General features: G+C 35.5%; 1 protein-coding gene across 2 annotated transcripts; it reads left to right on the plus strand.

Annotated features, from left to right (window-relative positions):
• Positions 1-836: 836 nt before the first annotated feature.
• LOC113106077 (b(0,+)-type amino acid transporter 1-like) lies at positions 837-10,817 on the plus strand. Of its 2 annotated transcripts, none has more exons than XM_026267643.1 (13): positions 837-961; positions 3,747-3,895; positions 4,747-4,894; positions 5,745-5,987; positions 6,065-6,190; positions 6,507-6,606; positions 6,997-7,041; positions 7,188-7,311; positions 8,498-8,601; positions 8,692-8,788; positions 8,901-9,050; positions 9,334-9,508; positions 9,707-10,817. In XM_026267643.1, exons 2-13 carry the CDS (start codon positions 3,791-3,793, stop codon positions 9,766-9,768), a joined length of 1,479 nt encoding a protein of 492 aa, XP_026123428.1. In that variant the 5' UTR covers positions 837-961; positions 3,747-3,790; the 3' UTR covers positions 9,769-10,817. The 2 variants fall into 2 exon arrangements, with proteins under 2 accessions (XP_026123428.1, XP_026123427.1); XM_026267642.1 differs by lacking the exon at positions 837-961 and adding an exon at positions 2,438-2,545.
• Positions 10,818-13,635: the final 2,818 nt, after the last annotated feature.

The following is a 13,635-nucleotide window of genomic DNA, read 5'->3' on the forward strand; positions in this document are numbered from 1 at the left end:
TTTGTTTGTTTTTTAGACCACACATTTTTCTCTTACAATTTTTCTCATACAAAACATTAAAAACTAAAAACTGAGGCAAGCAAAAAAAAGGACGATTTTGAATTGTGATTGAACATCACAGTTTGTTTTATAAAGGTTTGTACTTTAATGCTGATCACAAGACAAGCTGTGCCGAGTTACTACTAATAATAATAAAAATAAAAACAAATGACTTTTTATTCCTTAAATGGTTTCTTAACCCTGATTTTGAACAAATATGCTGATTTAGGTTTCCAGTTTAAATTTATTACTGTGCAGTCATAATAAACATAAATGAGGGATTTTCTTTCGTATTCTTTTTTTTAAGTGAGTGAGTTAAGTATAGTGTCTTTCTAATCTTTATTTATTTTTTTATGTGTCACTTTAGGATAACACACCACATTTGTCAACCATTGATTTTAGTCAAATCTTACTGGTAACTTTAACTTGAACCCGTTCTGGAACAAGATAAAACTATAAAACATGGGCATTGGTCACTTCATGAAGACAATAAACATTTGCAGAACTCAAACATTTTAAACCAAATGCTTTTATGTAGCTCATATACTCATGTAGAATGAATTAAAGTGAAAGAAATAGTTTGGTACAGTAGAAATGTTTATTTAATGTGAATTATTTTCTCTCTAAATGTTCATTGATCAGATGGAGAAGGAGTGACACAAACGTGAGGTCCCTCTTCCTCTTTCCGATCTTCCTCTGTGTTGCACGTGAAGGAGGGATGCGCACAGCTAGTCATCTGTGACGGAGTCGGGTTAATTGTTAGCTGTTCAGATGCCAGCTAGAATGTGTGTGTGTGTGTGTGTGTGCGTGTGTGTGTGTGTGTGTGTGTGTGTGTGTGTGTGTGAGAGAGTGTATAATCTCTGCTGTTATCACTTGGAGATTCAAATCTGAGTTTGGGATAAGAAGTGGAGCCCATCTAAAGGTAAGGATTCTTGTAAAGAGTGCACTGTTGAAATATTCATATAGTTTTATATCTAACAGTGTTTGCCACAGGTTTACATGTCCTTCGATGTTCCTCAATTAATTATGAAATCTGAACAGAAGTTTGAGAATAATGGTGCTTTCTGGACAAAGTAGATCAATTCTGTGGTGTATTTCTCACTTTGAGATTTGGGCGATTTATTTTAAGGTTATTTCATCTGAAGATTGGCAATGAGAGCAGTGATGCTGTTTGTCTCAGTCTCAGATAAAGCCAAATGACAGCTACATGTATATAAAGGGAAATTAAATTGTGGATATTAGAGGGAGATTTGAGTGTAAAGTCTCTGAACCTCATTTTTTCCAGTCTCTCTGTCTGGTATGTATTGTCATGTGTAGTTATAGCAGTGTATAGGGAGTAGTACCACTTAGTAGTATCACTTTTTCTGAGTGTAATGTGTTAATAACAATATAGGAGAAGCTGAAACGTATTCATCTTGTCAATAGTAGTTTGTGTTGGGTTTTATTGGTGTGTATCATTTAGTGTTTATAACATGTGCAGTATGTGGAGATTAGGAATTGTTGAAACACTGGTTACATAGTAACAGCGAGTTAGAGCTGTGCTGTAATTACATGGAAAAACTTTACAATGCGGTTCTAAACATCAACATCATGTTATTGTAATATGTTATGTATTCATGAACATTGAACAACATTCTTAAAGTATTTTATTAATCCACATTTATGTTAAGTTCTACCTATAGGAATAGATTAGTGAGTTGAAGAATTTAATATTTCTGAATAGTATGAACAAACATGAATAACAATGCTCAGTAGTAGATTTGTAAACTAGATTTGTAAACACATTAAACTAGATAAATAAATGCTTTTTATTGCCAGCAAAAGTTAGATGGGAAAGTACTTTTTTTAATCCTAAATTCTTGAAGTTCATATCAAGTCATTTTTTTGTATAACAATAATTCAGCAGCAAGCTGTTTAATGCCTGGTTTTCTTTCTTTGCGATACACTGTGATCTGACTTCAAAGTTAACCACGCTCATTGGCCAGCTTTTGAACTCGACAGATAAAATAGAGAGCCAGCAGAAACGAGTACATCAGTCAGAAAAAGCTCTTGACTGTATGACATCTACGGTGTTGATATTGGAGATCATGCGTTGATTATTCACAGGTCTGGATGTGTTTGAGCACTTTCTTGTATTGAGCTGTATTAGTAATGCTTTGATCTGAGGCGGTTCTGTTCTGTTCTGTCTTCCTTGGCTTTATGCTGTCACCCCCTCTTTCCAACCAAACCATATCAAGTGTCTCTTTCAAAGGAGTATTGTGTTGGTCAGAGCCTGCTCACTTCTAGCCAATCCTGGTCCCTCTCCTCACTTGCTTCAATCACGGTCAGCCTGGAGAATGACTGAACATCGAGAGTCCCACCCACTTTTTTGGTTATTAAATACATAGATTTGGAAGTGGATCAAAACTTGGGATATCTGCTGGAAAAACTGATTGCATTGCAAGTTTGTCTTTCGCTTCGAGTTAAACATGATTGTCATGTGACGGTGGAACTGGTGGCACTGAAAGTAAGCTTGAGTTAACTTATAATTTGTCTTGCTAACTGCACCTGAAAAAAATGCATTTAGAAAATATTCACTACCTTATTTTTGTTACATTATTGTAGCAAGGTTATTGATAATGTGATCATCAATAAAAAAAGGAAAGAGTCATCTTAACTGAGGTATTGATTTGTGTTTGTTTATGCTGTAAATGGTAAGTGAGAGTATTTACGGGGCTACACAATGGACCATCCAGACACGAATGTATCTGTCTCCAAATCAATAGCCATATCGTCCCCTTGGAATTATAAGGTTCTATCTGACATTTTTGTCAAAATTGAGTTTTTCACATATTCTTATTCTGTGACAATTTATTTACATTATGTGATGTTTTATTTTAAGTTGTGTACATTTTTGGACTTTTTATTGAAAAAACAAAAAGGTTCTATCTACAGAAGTCTATGGAACACAAAAACTTTAAAACTCAAGATCTCAAAACTACTCAGAACGCAGATAGAACCTTATAATTCCAAGGGGACGAAATCCTGTTTAATTTTCTCATGCTGTTTATTTTCAGTAGGTTTAGAAGCCACTTGTGGACAATGTCAGTGTCTTAACTGTAGAGGACATGCAATAATTCCCTATCTGTGTAGAATGAGGAAACAGATTCTTTGAGATAAAGTCTTTGGATGACTTGATTAGCATAGTACCAAATGCACAAATAAATGGATTTAAGAAAACTTTAATTAACAAAAAGTATGTGTTGTTATACTCTCTCTTCAGTAGATTCTAGTCAGTGCTTCTTGACTGTAATATAAACTCAACCTTTGGCTATTGTACTGTAGTTGCTAGGAGACAAACTGATTTGAGTTGAAGTGCATGTGAAGCAGATGTTATTGTGTATGAATAAATCGATCTGTCAGAGCCCATAACACCTTGACACACATTAGCAACACTAAAACACCATAATCTCTTTAACCTTTAACTTGGCCTTTACTGTAGGTCGCTTGAAGTAATCTGATGTGATGAGCTCCACAAGCACAAGCCATCAAAACAACAGAAACTAAGAATAAAAGTGTTTCTCCTTGATAGATTTCCATCACGTCTTTTAGATCAGGACCATTTCTTCTCCTTTTGTTAAATATTGAACTATTTTCTAATTGATTGTAATACAAGTAATAATGTTTATAGTAAAAAGTGTACTATATATTTGTCTGTATTTTTTCAGTCTGACAGCACAAAATTAAGAGTGGACTGTTGATCCTGTGAACGATGGATGAAGATCTGAAAAAGCCCAATCCTCAAAATGGGAGCATCTCAGGGGTTTTGGATGACAAAAAGCCCGATCAGCCAAAAGCAGCAGCTCTGGAGAAGAATGTGAGTTTGAGAATATTTTGAGTAGCAGACTTCTGTGGCTCCCACTAAGTTTGACTATTCACATGTAAATTTGCATGAATAAGGACACGGAAGGTCATATTACTGAAAATAGCTTTAGCTTATATTCAGAAAAAAACTTCAAGCTTCAAGTTACCTTTAATAAAAGTGTATAGAGATCATGTAGAGCATTAAATTAGGGATGCTCAGATATTTATATTCTGGTTGATATGCTGAATTATTATCTGTTACTGTTGATAACCAATTAAATGGCAATTCTATGTAAAATAAACACTAAAAACTAAAATCAATCACTTTAGATGTTACAAATTAATTTAGACATACATTAACATAATGAAAAGAATGCTGCATGAACCAAACAACTTGTGCCAAATCATTGAACTCTCTGAATATCATCAGTTAGGTTAAAGGGGTAATATGATGTTGCTAAAACTAACATTATTTTGTGTATTTGTGTTTATTATATATATATATACATACACACACAGTTCTGAGAGCCTTTTCCAGTTGTGTAATATTCTAGTGATAACAGAACTCTAACCATTTTACCGTTTGTATCACTCCACTTGTAGTATTTCTCATAGCGAGTGTCACAGAGGATGCCCAAATTCACTACAATTTTATAAATAATTCTGATTTGTGTCAAATAATGCCAATTTTAAATATTAACTTTAATGGCAAAGCTAACCTGAAGGTACAAAATAGATGAAATTAACATTAATAAAAATTATCATATGTGGTATTGATATATGCATCCCTAATTTTTATATCAAAATTATTCAATTACTATACATTATCAATGAAACCAACAGCCTTTAACTTGCATGTCTCAGGTGGGTCTCTTAAGTGGCATCTGTCTGATAGTGGGAACAATGATCGGCTCGGGGATCTTCATTTCTCCCAAAGCGGTTCTGGAGGGGACTGGAGCAGTGGGTCCGTGTCTGTGTGTGTGGGCAGCGTGTGGAGTGCTGGCTACGATGGGTCAGTATACGCACGACAGACACATTATCTAGAAGGCTTCACAAAAGCCTTGTTGATAAGCCTGATATACCCTCATAACAAAGATAAACGAGTGAGATTAAGTATTGTCACCTCATGTATCGTGTCATATTTGTTTTGGCTGTTTGATAATCTCTCCATATGATGTAACAATAAGATTAATTGTTTCTTAAAACAAAATACAATCTTTTTGTAATACAGTCATTTATGTCCAAAGGTTGCTGTTTTGTTAATTGCTGCTATATTTTATTGTGTTTTATTAACACTTTACGATAAGGTTCAGTTCATTAACAGTAGTTAGTGCATAGGGTATCAGAAACAATGAACAGGATTTTTACAACATGTATTTAGGTTCATTTTCAAGTACACTGCTGTTCAATGTTAATTCATTTTTGTAAAAATAAATAAAGTCATAAATACATACTAAAATTAATTTATGAAAGTTTAAATTTTAAGTAGTATATTTAAAAATATAGAAGATTGTTAGTTCAGATGTATTAAATAACGTTAGCATACCGAACCTTTTTTTTCCATCCTTTCAGTTGTTTTACTCAATTATGTGTTCCAAATTTTTACATCTAAATCTTTATTTTATCCTGCACTTTCTGCTGAGATTAAAGTTGGACAAAGTCAAGGAGGTTAGTCAGATATGTTCACTCACTCAGAAACCCTCAGTCGGTTGTTTTAAGTCACATAATGTTTGAGAAAATTCACCGATATCCTCTTTAGTTTAATACAGACTCTGCCTGCAGAAGACCTTTCAGTAACGGACTCATTGACCTCAGCTTGAACACTGAGAAACTAAGAGGTTTGCATGTGCATGTGCGTGCAGGGGCCCTCTGCTATGCTGAACTAGGCACAATGATCGTCAAGTCTGGTGGAGAGTATCCGTACCTGATGGAGGGTTTTGGGCCAGTGCCTGCATACCTATATTCCTGGAGCACGATCATCGTGTTAAAGCCTTCGTCATTTGCCATCATCGCCCTGAGTTGTGCCGAGTACGCCTCCACTCCGTTTTACCCAGGGTGCACTCCTCCTCAAGTGGTCACCAAGTGCTTGGCTGCAGCTTGTATCTGTACGTACAGGTCTAGGCTCTTTTTATGTCCAAATGACGTTATACTGGACTCAACTGTTGTCTGTTCTCTCCATCAGTAATAATTACAGTCATCAACTGTCTGAGTGTGAAGCTGGCCTACAGAGTGCAGAACTTTTTCACAGCAGCCAAACTCTTGATTATTGTCGTCATCGTGGTTTCAGGCATCGTCCTGCTGGCTCAAGGTACCTCTTTTACCCAATCTGATAATCTCAAAGATCTGGTATCTCATCCGTCTTTATGACTCTTATCTTACATTCGTTTTTATTGACACCTGACTTACATGACAGATTAGTATTTTAGCATTCAATGAAATGGAATGAGATCAAATACATCTTGGTATAGATAAAGAAATTATTTTTTATTGTGTTGTGAAAGATGACGTCGTAGATTATGGCCAGAGATAACTGTAGATGCGTTTAGATAGATAAGGTGACCTCTGTAAATGTTCAGTGGAAGATCAATAAAATTTATCTTTTTATTGTTATAATTGTTTTTTAGGCAATACTCAGAATCTCAAAGACCCATTTGCAGGGGCAACAACATCATTTGGAGCAATTGGCCTTGCATTTTACAACGGACTATGGGCTTATGATGGATGGTAAATTATTGATGAGCTCATATAATGTTGCATATGAGGTGAATGTGTAAATCTTTTTGTAACACAGTTTCTTCCGAGTCAACATTCTAGTGAGCTTTCAGCCCTGGGAATCATTCACGCAATCTAATGATTTCTCTGTTAAAGCAACATCTGATAAGAGTGGATTTTCAGCACATGTGAGATATGGGCTGAAATGGGAAAAAGGAAGTAAATGCTTTTCGAAACTTCAATGCAGTAGGATCTTTCTTTCTTTTTTTTAGTTGCCTGGACTTTCACCAGATCATTCTCAATCCAGAGCTCTTTCGTTCTGAGAGAAGCATGCACAAGTCTAGAAGTCAGCTTCAGTTAACTACTGCAGTTCATTTAAAAGTTATTTTGTCTTTTTCATAGGAATCAGCTTAACTTCATAACAGAAGAGCTGAAAAATCCATACAGGTGAGAGTGAAATTAAACTTGCCATTTTATTTCTATTTTTCCAAATCATATGAAAATTGTACATGTGCGTGTAAGTTTTCCCCCATTATGTGTTTCAGTGTTAGCCATGAAGTCTTATTGCGTTGCTTTCTCTCTTTTTTGAACAGAAACCTTCCCCTGGCAATAATTATTGGGATTCCCCTGGTAACTGTGTGCTATATATTTGTCAACATTGCATATTTCAGTGTCATGACCCCTAATGAACTTCTGCAGTCTCCTGCCGTTGCTGTGGTGAGTGTGCATTATACTCAGAGTCACAGGCTGTGTCTGAGCAGTCATTTCTTTTGAATAAGTAATAACTCGGCAATGGCTGAAAAAGTATGTTCTATATAGTTTGAATGTGTATTATGAATGCTATCTGGATGTACTACATTGGCCATGTTGTTGAACATTATCATGTGAGCTACTAGCGTCAGTTATGTTTCTTATATATGTCCACATGGGATAGTCATTTGTCCATTGTATGCGCACTTCAGATTAGAAGTAGTAAGTCATCTGGGTTCTTTTTGCCACCTAACTGCATGTGGACATACTAATCTTTTTAAATACAATTTTTTTTTACAAAAAATACAAAAATGTTTGCCTAATGTATAGTAGGAAATTATGCAATTTTGAATAGAGTCACTGTTGTGGTTATTAATAAGAGAAACAAAGCTTTTCGAAACTTGGAATCAAATGAACCCATTGCCTCACAAAATTATTCACTATTTAGAAATGCTCAAAATGCCACACGCTCGGGACACCTGCTGGTCAGGATGTTGTAAAAGCACTGAAAAGTTAGATCAAACATGCATATGTGTTATTTTATTAATTTGTAAAACTTGTTTTGTTTATGGAGAGCTTGGTCAATAAGAGACTAATAACTACAACTTTTCCCTTTCATTAAACAAATGCCTCATCAAAAAGTCTAAAAATGTATGAAATTGATCCAGGATCAGGTCAAAACCACGCAGACACTGTTTCAAGGATCCTTAGCAGGGCACCGTTGAAATTTCAAAACATTTTGAAATGGCCTATGTTACTTAAATCCCATGACACCATATTCTGATACTCGGTCCAAATCAATTGTTCAAAACAAATGATTCACAAAGGTTTCGAAGCTTCAGAAAGCAGTGTTTCAGAAGCAATCACTAGTTCCCACAACCAAGGAAAACCTAATACCCATATATATATTTTTCCTAGCTGTGCTTAATTCTATAAATTGCAAAAAGCCAAATAATAGCTTTTTGCAAGAAATTTATTTTTAAAACCATTACACTAATCATAAACAATTGGATGTCATCGCAGAAATTCACTGGTCAGTGGATTTTAAGAATTAAATTAAATGTCAGTTTTTTTTTTAAGTTTTCAGTTTACATACTTTTTATGTAACATGATCCTTGGGTTGTATTTTAATAAATCATTGGTTACTTCACAGACCTTTGGTGACAGAGTGCTGTACCCATTATCATGGATTGTGCCTTTATTTGTGGTGTTTTCCACTTTTGGTGCAGCCAACGGGAGCTGTTTCACCGCAGGCAGGTTAGGAAATTCAGCTGTTTTAAAGAAGTTTGCACAATGGAAAATGGGACTGGAATCTCAATGTCTGTTGTGTCTGTGTGTATATGTTAGGTTGACATATGTGGCAGGACGGGAGGGCCACATGGTTAGGATCATGTCCTACATTAGTTTGAAACGTTACACACCTTCTCCAGCTCTAATGTTTAATGTAAGTCACATGTAATATTATATTCTCAACACTATTAAATCAAATGTATGACAACAGTTTTAAGCACCTTAACAATATTGAAGTTTTATGATTAAGTATTTGTTCTTTGTAGTGCATCGTGTCAATCATCTACATCATGCCTGCAGACATAAACACTCTGATCAATTACTTCAGTTTTGCTCAGTGGGCTTTCTATGGACTCACATGTCTTGCGCTCATTGTTATGCGATTCACCAGGAAGGAGCTCAAGAGACCTGTCAAGGTTAGAGTGACACCTCTTCATGTGGATGAATTCAAAAACTTTTGCATTTTGCACAGAATTTGCATTCAGATGTAATCATTTAGCAGATGCTATTATCCAAAGCGACATGCAAATTTTCTAAATTACGAACATTAAAAGCTTTTTGTGATATGACCCAATAATTTTTCAAGAAGAAGCTAGAATGAAAATATTTAAAAATATATCTTTTGTTTATATAATATGTAATATGTAATATTGTAAAATGGCTACCCGACATAAAAATGTTTGTTTTTGTTTCTCTCAGGTGCCGATAGTCATTCCTGGCTTGGTGTTGATTGTGTCCTGTTATCTGGTTCTTGCTCCCATCATAGACAAGCCTGAGTGGGAATACCTGTACTGCACAATATTCATAGTCGGTGGTCTTCTCTTATATGTACCCTTCATTTACTACAAATTCAACTGGACTCGCCACATCATGAGTAAGTAGCTGGAAATGACACAATTATTTATTTTTTTATTTATTTTTAACTCTCTATTATCCTAAAAACCTGGTCACCCTACTTTTAAGGTTGTTTTTAGTGGATGTTCACTAGTACCAAACATATGTAGTATAATTAAACAGCATCTCTTTCCTTGTTGAACACCAAATCCTTAAACTTGAGCCGTGACTCTTCCAGGGCCACTCACCATGCACCTTCAGCTGCTACTGGAAGTCGTTCCACCTGAAAAGACTGAGTGACAGATATCACACTGGAAGAGCCACAGATGGACTAACCAGTGGACCACACACTGATCCATGGAAATGTGGATAAAGGATCCTTAAAGGAAACATGGCTGCACATGGACAGTTTTTTTATTTTATTATTATTTCTTATGCCTGACCAGCCATTGTTTTACAAGTCTTTCCTGGGTCACAGGGATCTGTTAAAGAATAACACAACATTCCATCAATCTCCGTAATTTTGGAATACTTCCACTTTATCTAACTTATAATTGTGTGTTATATGCAAGTTTGTTGTACAGAATAGCACTAATATTTTATTCAAGTTTACTGAACTGGAATGTATGAACTACAAAGAAATTATCCACAGTAAAATGATGTTTCCTTGAATGCTAAACAGTTGTTTTCAAACAATGACTTTAGGACAACCCAGTGTATGAATAGACTCAGACTCATAAAATCACAGCAGATTAAGAATTGTGGTAATGTAAATCCTTAAGTAGCCTATTAAAGAGCTACTTGTAGTGCAACAGTAGTGTTCTGGAATTAAAAATCCCATTAATTTTCTCCATATATAAGGGAATTATTCAAACAGTCTTGTGGAATTCTGTTGCACTCTATACCTTAGAGATGCTTATAAATTAGATATTTCAACATTTTAACTCTTTACTATGTATTTTCATTTCAATCAATGGCTATTAAAGTTGGACATTACTCGGGTCACTTTTAATTGCCAGACTGGTCATGTAATACCTGTTATGTTTGTCAGTGCTTATTGGGATGGACTTATTTATTTGTGACCATGGAATAAGGATTGTTTTAGGTACTGTTGGACTTGGTTGAAATCATAAATCAATATTTTCAAATTATTCTAGCATACATTTCTTCTATGAGACAAACATAAAAAGTTCTTAATTTAAAGGGGTCCTATTATGCTCTTTTACAAAGTCTTAATTTTGTTTTGGGGGTGTAACTACAGTAGAACATGCTCTCATGCTTGGCGGTTCGAATACATTATTTTTTCACACAGTTTACATTATTATTTTAACCCCAGTCTGACACAAACAGCTCGATTAGTTATGTTTTGATGAACATTTTCAGATGCTTTCTGAAAAATGAAATATGTTGTGATTGATTAGCTGACCGAGTACATTGTGATTGGCGAACAACTTAAGACAGTGTTTCAGTATCGCCCTGCCCCTTGCTAAAGCAGCAAGTTCTGAAAGGTAAACGCTTTCTTGAATTCCTTTAATGGGCAGCCTTTACTTAAACTCATTCATCTCCATAGGGGAGAGAAAGATTGCAGAAAGACTAAAAACTTAAAAATATGACAACTAGTCTAGTCACGTTATCTAACAACAAATATAGCATAACTGCCTATTATCTAAAACTAAAATACTACTACTGGCCAGATTTCCGAGAGGTAAACTAAAGGCAAAAACTGCTGTAATTTCCTCAGCTTTTTGGCCAGTGTGTTTGAGAAGCACTGAAATGAATGGGCTTCGATAATTCTGCATTACTTATGCCGCGTTCCAGGCAACCCGTAATCCGTGTTTTACCAACATTAAATCCGTGAAAGTGCACTGGAACAGCAGTCAAACCCGAGACTTCCCACCTGTGAACTCATACTAGATCGATGTACTCCCAGTTCCGAGTTCTGGTGTCACACAGTAGTGCTGTAGCTATTGAATATTTTAGTAATCGAGTATTCTACCAAAAATTCCATTGATAAACAAGTAATCGGATAAAGTTTGTTTTTGCTTAATTATAGTGCAATATTAATTATGCAAGAGAATTTTTTTTTTTAAATGCATAGAATGCAATGCATACATCAAAAATAAACCTTGAATTATTAAACATTGTTTCTCTGTCTGTACTTGTACTGTGAACAATAACAATAAAATGACAGATGAATTAAGTTCATTTAAGTGCCATTCAGTTGGGGTTTTAAATAAAGCATTTTCTGAGATGCACATTATACATTAAACACATAAAACATTAATTAAATTTATCTTTTTTGTAAACAAAGGGGATTTACTATAAAAAATAAAAATGGAAGTAATGTTGTGTGATTAAACCTTAAAACATTTTTTTTTTTTTAGTAGTAGGCTATGTACATTCTTCTGAACAATAGTCTTTAACAGGACTTTTATTTTGACGGGTTGACGTACCTTTTCAGTTTTGTGTATGTGATGTGACGCTAGTTTTACTCAAATCAAACAGTCAAATGCTTATGACGTGACTGTCAGAGCAGTTCTGGAGATGTTGTTCATGTGTTCACGTCCTTATTCTGAAATCACCGCGAGCGTCACGCGCGCTTCAGTGTGTGTGATAAAGGAAGTCGATCTTCTGCACCATTCATTAACAGAGACAAGCAGAACATGCAGGATCCATATTTAAAGAGACTGTTCTGGCTTAATATTTACAGATATAACCGTATTTTTCGGACTATAATTCACACTTTTTTTCAGGGTTTGGCTGGTCCTGCGACTTATTGTCAGGTGCGACTTATTTATCAAAATTAATTTGACATGAACCGAGAGAAATGAACCAAGAGAAAACATTACCATCTCCAGCCGTGAGAGGGCGCTCTATGCTGCTCAGTGCTCCTGTAGTCTACACTAAGGAGCATATAGCGCCCTCTCGCGGCTGTAGACGCTAATGTTTTCTCTTGGTTCTTGGTTCTCTAAATAAATGCGACTTATAGTCCAGTGCATGGCCGCGGGAAGTGGGGGTGCTGGGGGTGCTGCAGCACCCCCTAGTGACGAGAGGGAGATAAAAAAAATGTAGGCCTATTAAAATATTTGTAACGCGCTTGTAACATTTATTTTTTTTGGCAACAAGTGTGGGATCAGCTTTGACTAGCCAAGCAATTGTAAGTAGTACACTATAGTATTTTTTTAAGGTGGTGGAGATGGAGATGGAGAGTATTATTTCGTTCGTGTGTTCTTTGTGTAATGGTTGTGGAGAACTGTTAAATAACGTTTAAATAGTAGGGCTGGGTATCGATTCAGATGTTCCAGATCGATTCGATTTCGATTCACAAGCTCTCAAATCGATTCTATTTCGATCCTCGATTCGATTTCGATTTTCGATTCGATTTTCTATTAGAGATGTAATCGGGCCTTAAAATATAAGCCCGACACGCCCCGAGCCGACACGTACATTTTGATTGACAGCTTTTTAAGAGCCCGAACCCATTTACAACCCGACAGTATTCAAATGTAAGCAGCACACAGCTCTTTTGCCTTTTGTCAGGAATGAGTCATTTATACATAATTTAACATAATTTATACATGACTAACGTAATAGGCCACTTTGAAGTTTGAACAAAGAAATAAAATAAGTCCTCTGTAACATCGTAACATCTCAGCACTCTATAAATAGCCGTAAGGTATAGGCTCATTTAGCATATAAATAGGCCAACGCACCAATAAAAACAAGTCTTTCTTAAAAAATTTAATTAAGATAAATTATAAATTAAGATGGGTATTTGGCAATAACGAAATGAATTAAGATAAAGGCTCTGCCGGATTTGCTTCGCCATAGCAGCTGACATAATAAAATAATAATGCCAACATTAGCTTATATAGCCTACTCTGTCTACATTATGCATTTAAGACTCAAGTAATATTTAGTTATTATTTGAAAAACATTTACTCACCAAGATTAGGTAAGGCCTAAGTGTTTATGTGGAGGAAAATGATTGAATCCACTGTAGATGGCTTCAGCGCGCTCCTGCGCTCACTGATGGTGCGTCATTATTCACTCTTTATTCTCATTATAAACAAGGTCAAAACTTTTCCAAACCTCAGACTTTGCTTTAGTTGCTGGTGCTACCAAAACGTAATCGTCAGAAGCAAGCCTCCGTTTCAGCTACTCAGC

The sequence above is a fragment of the Carassius auratus genome, chromosome 7, assembly GCF_003368295.1.
Source record: "Carassius auratus strain Wakin chromosome 7, ASM336829v1, whole genome shotgun sequence".
In the NCBI taxonomy this organism is placed as follows: Eukaryota; Metazoa; Chordata; class Actinopteri; order Cypriniformes; family Cyprinidae; genus Carassius; species Carassius auratus.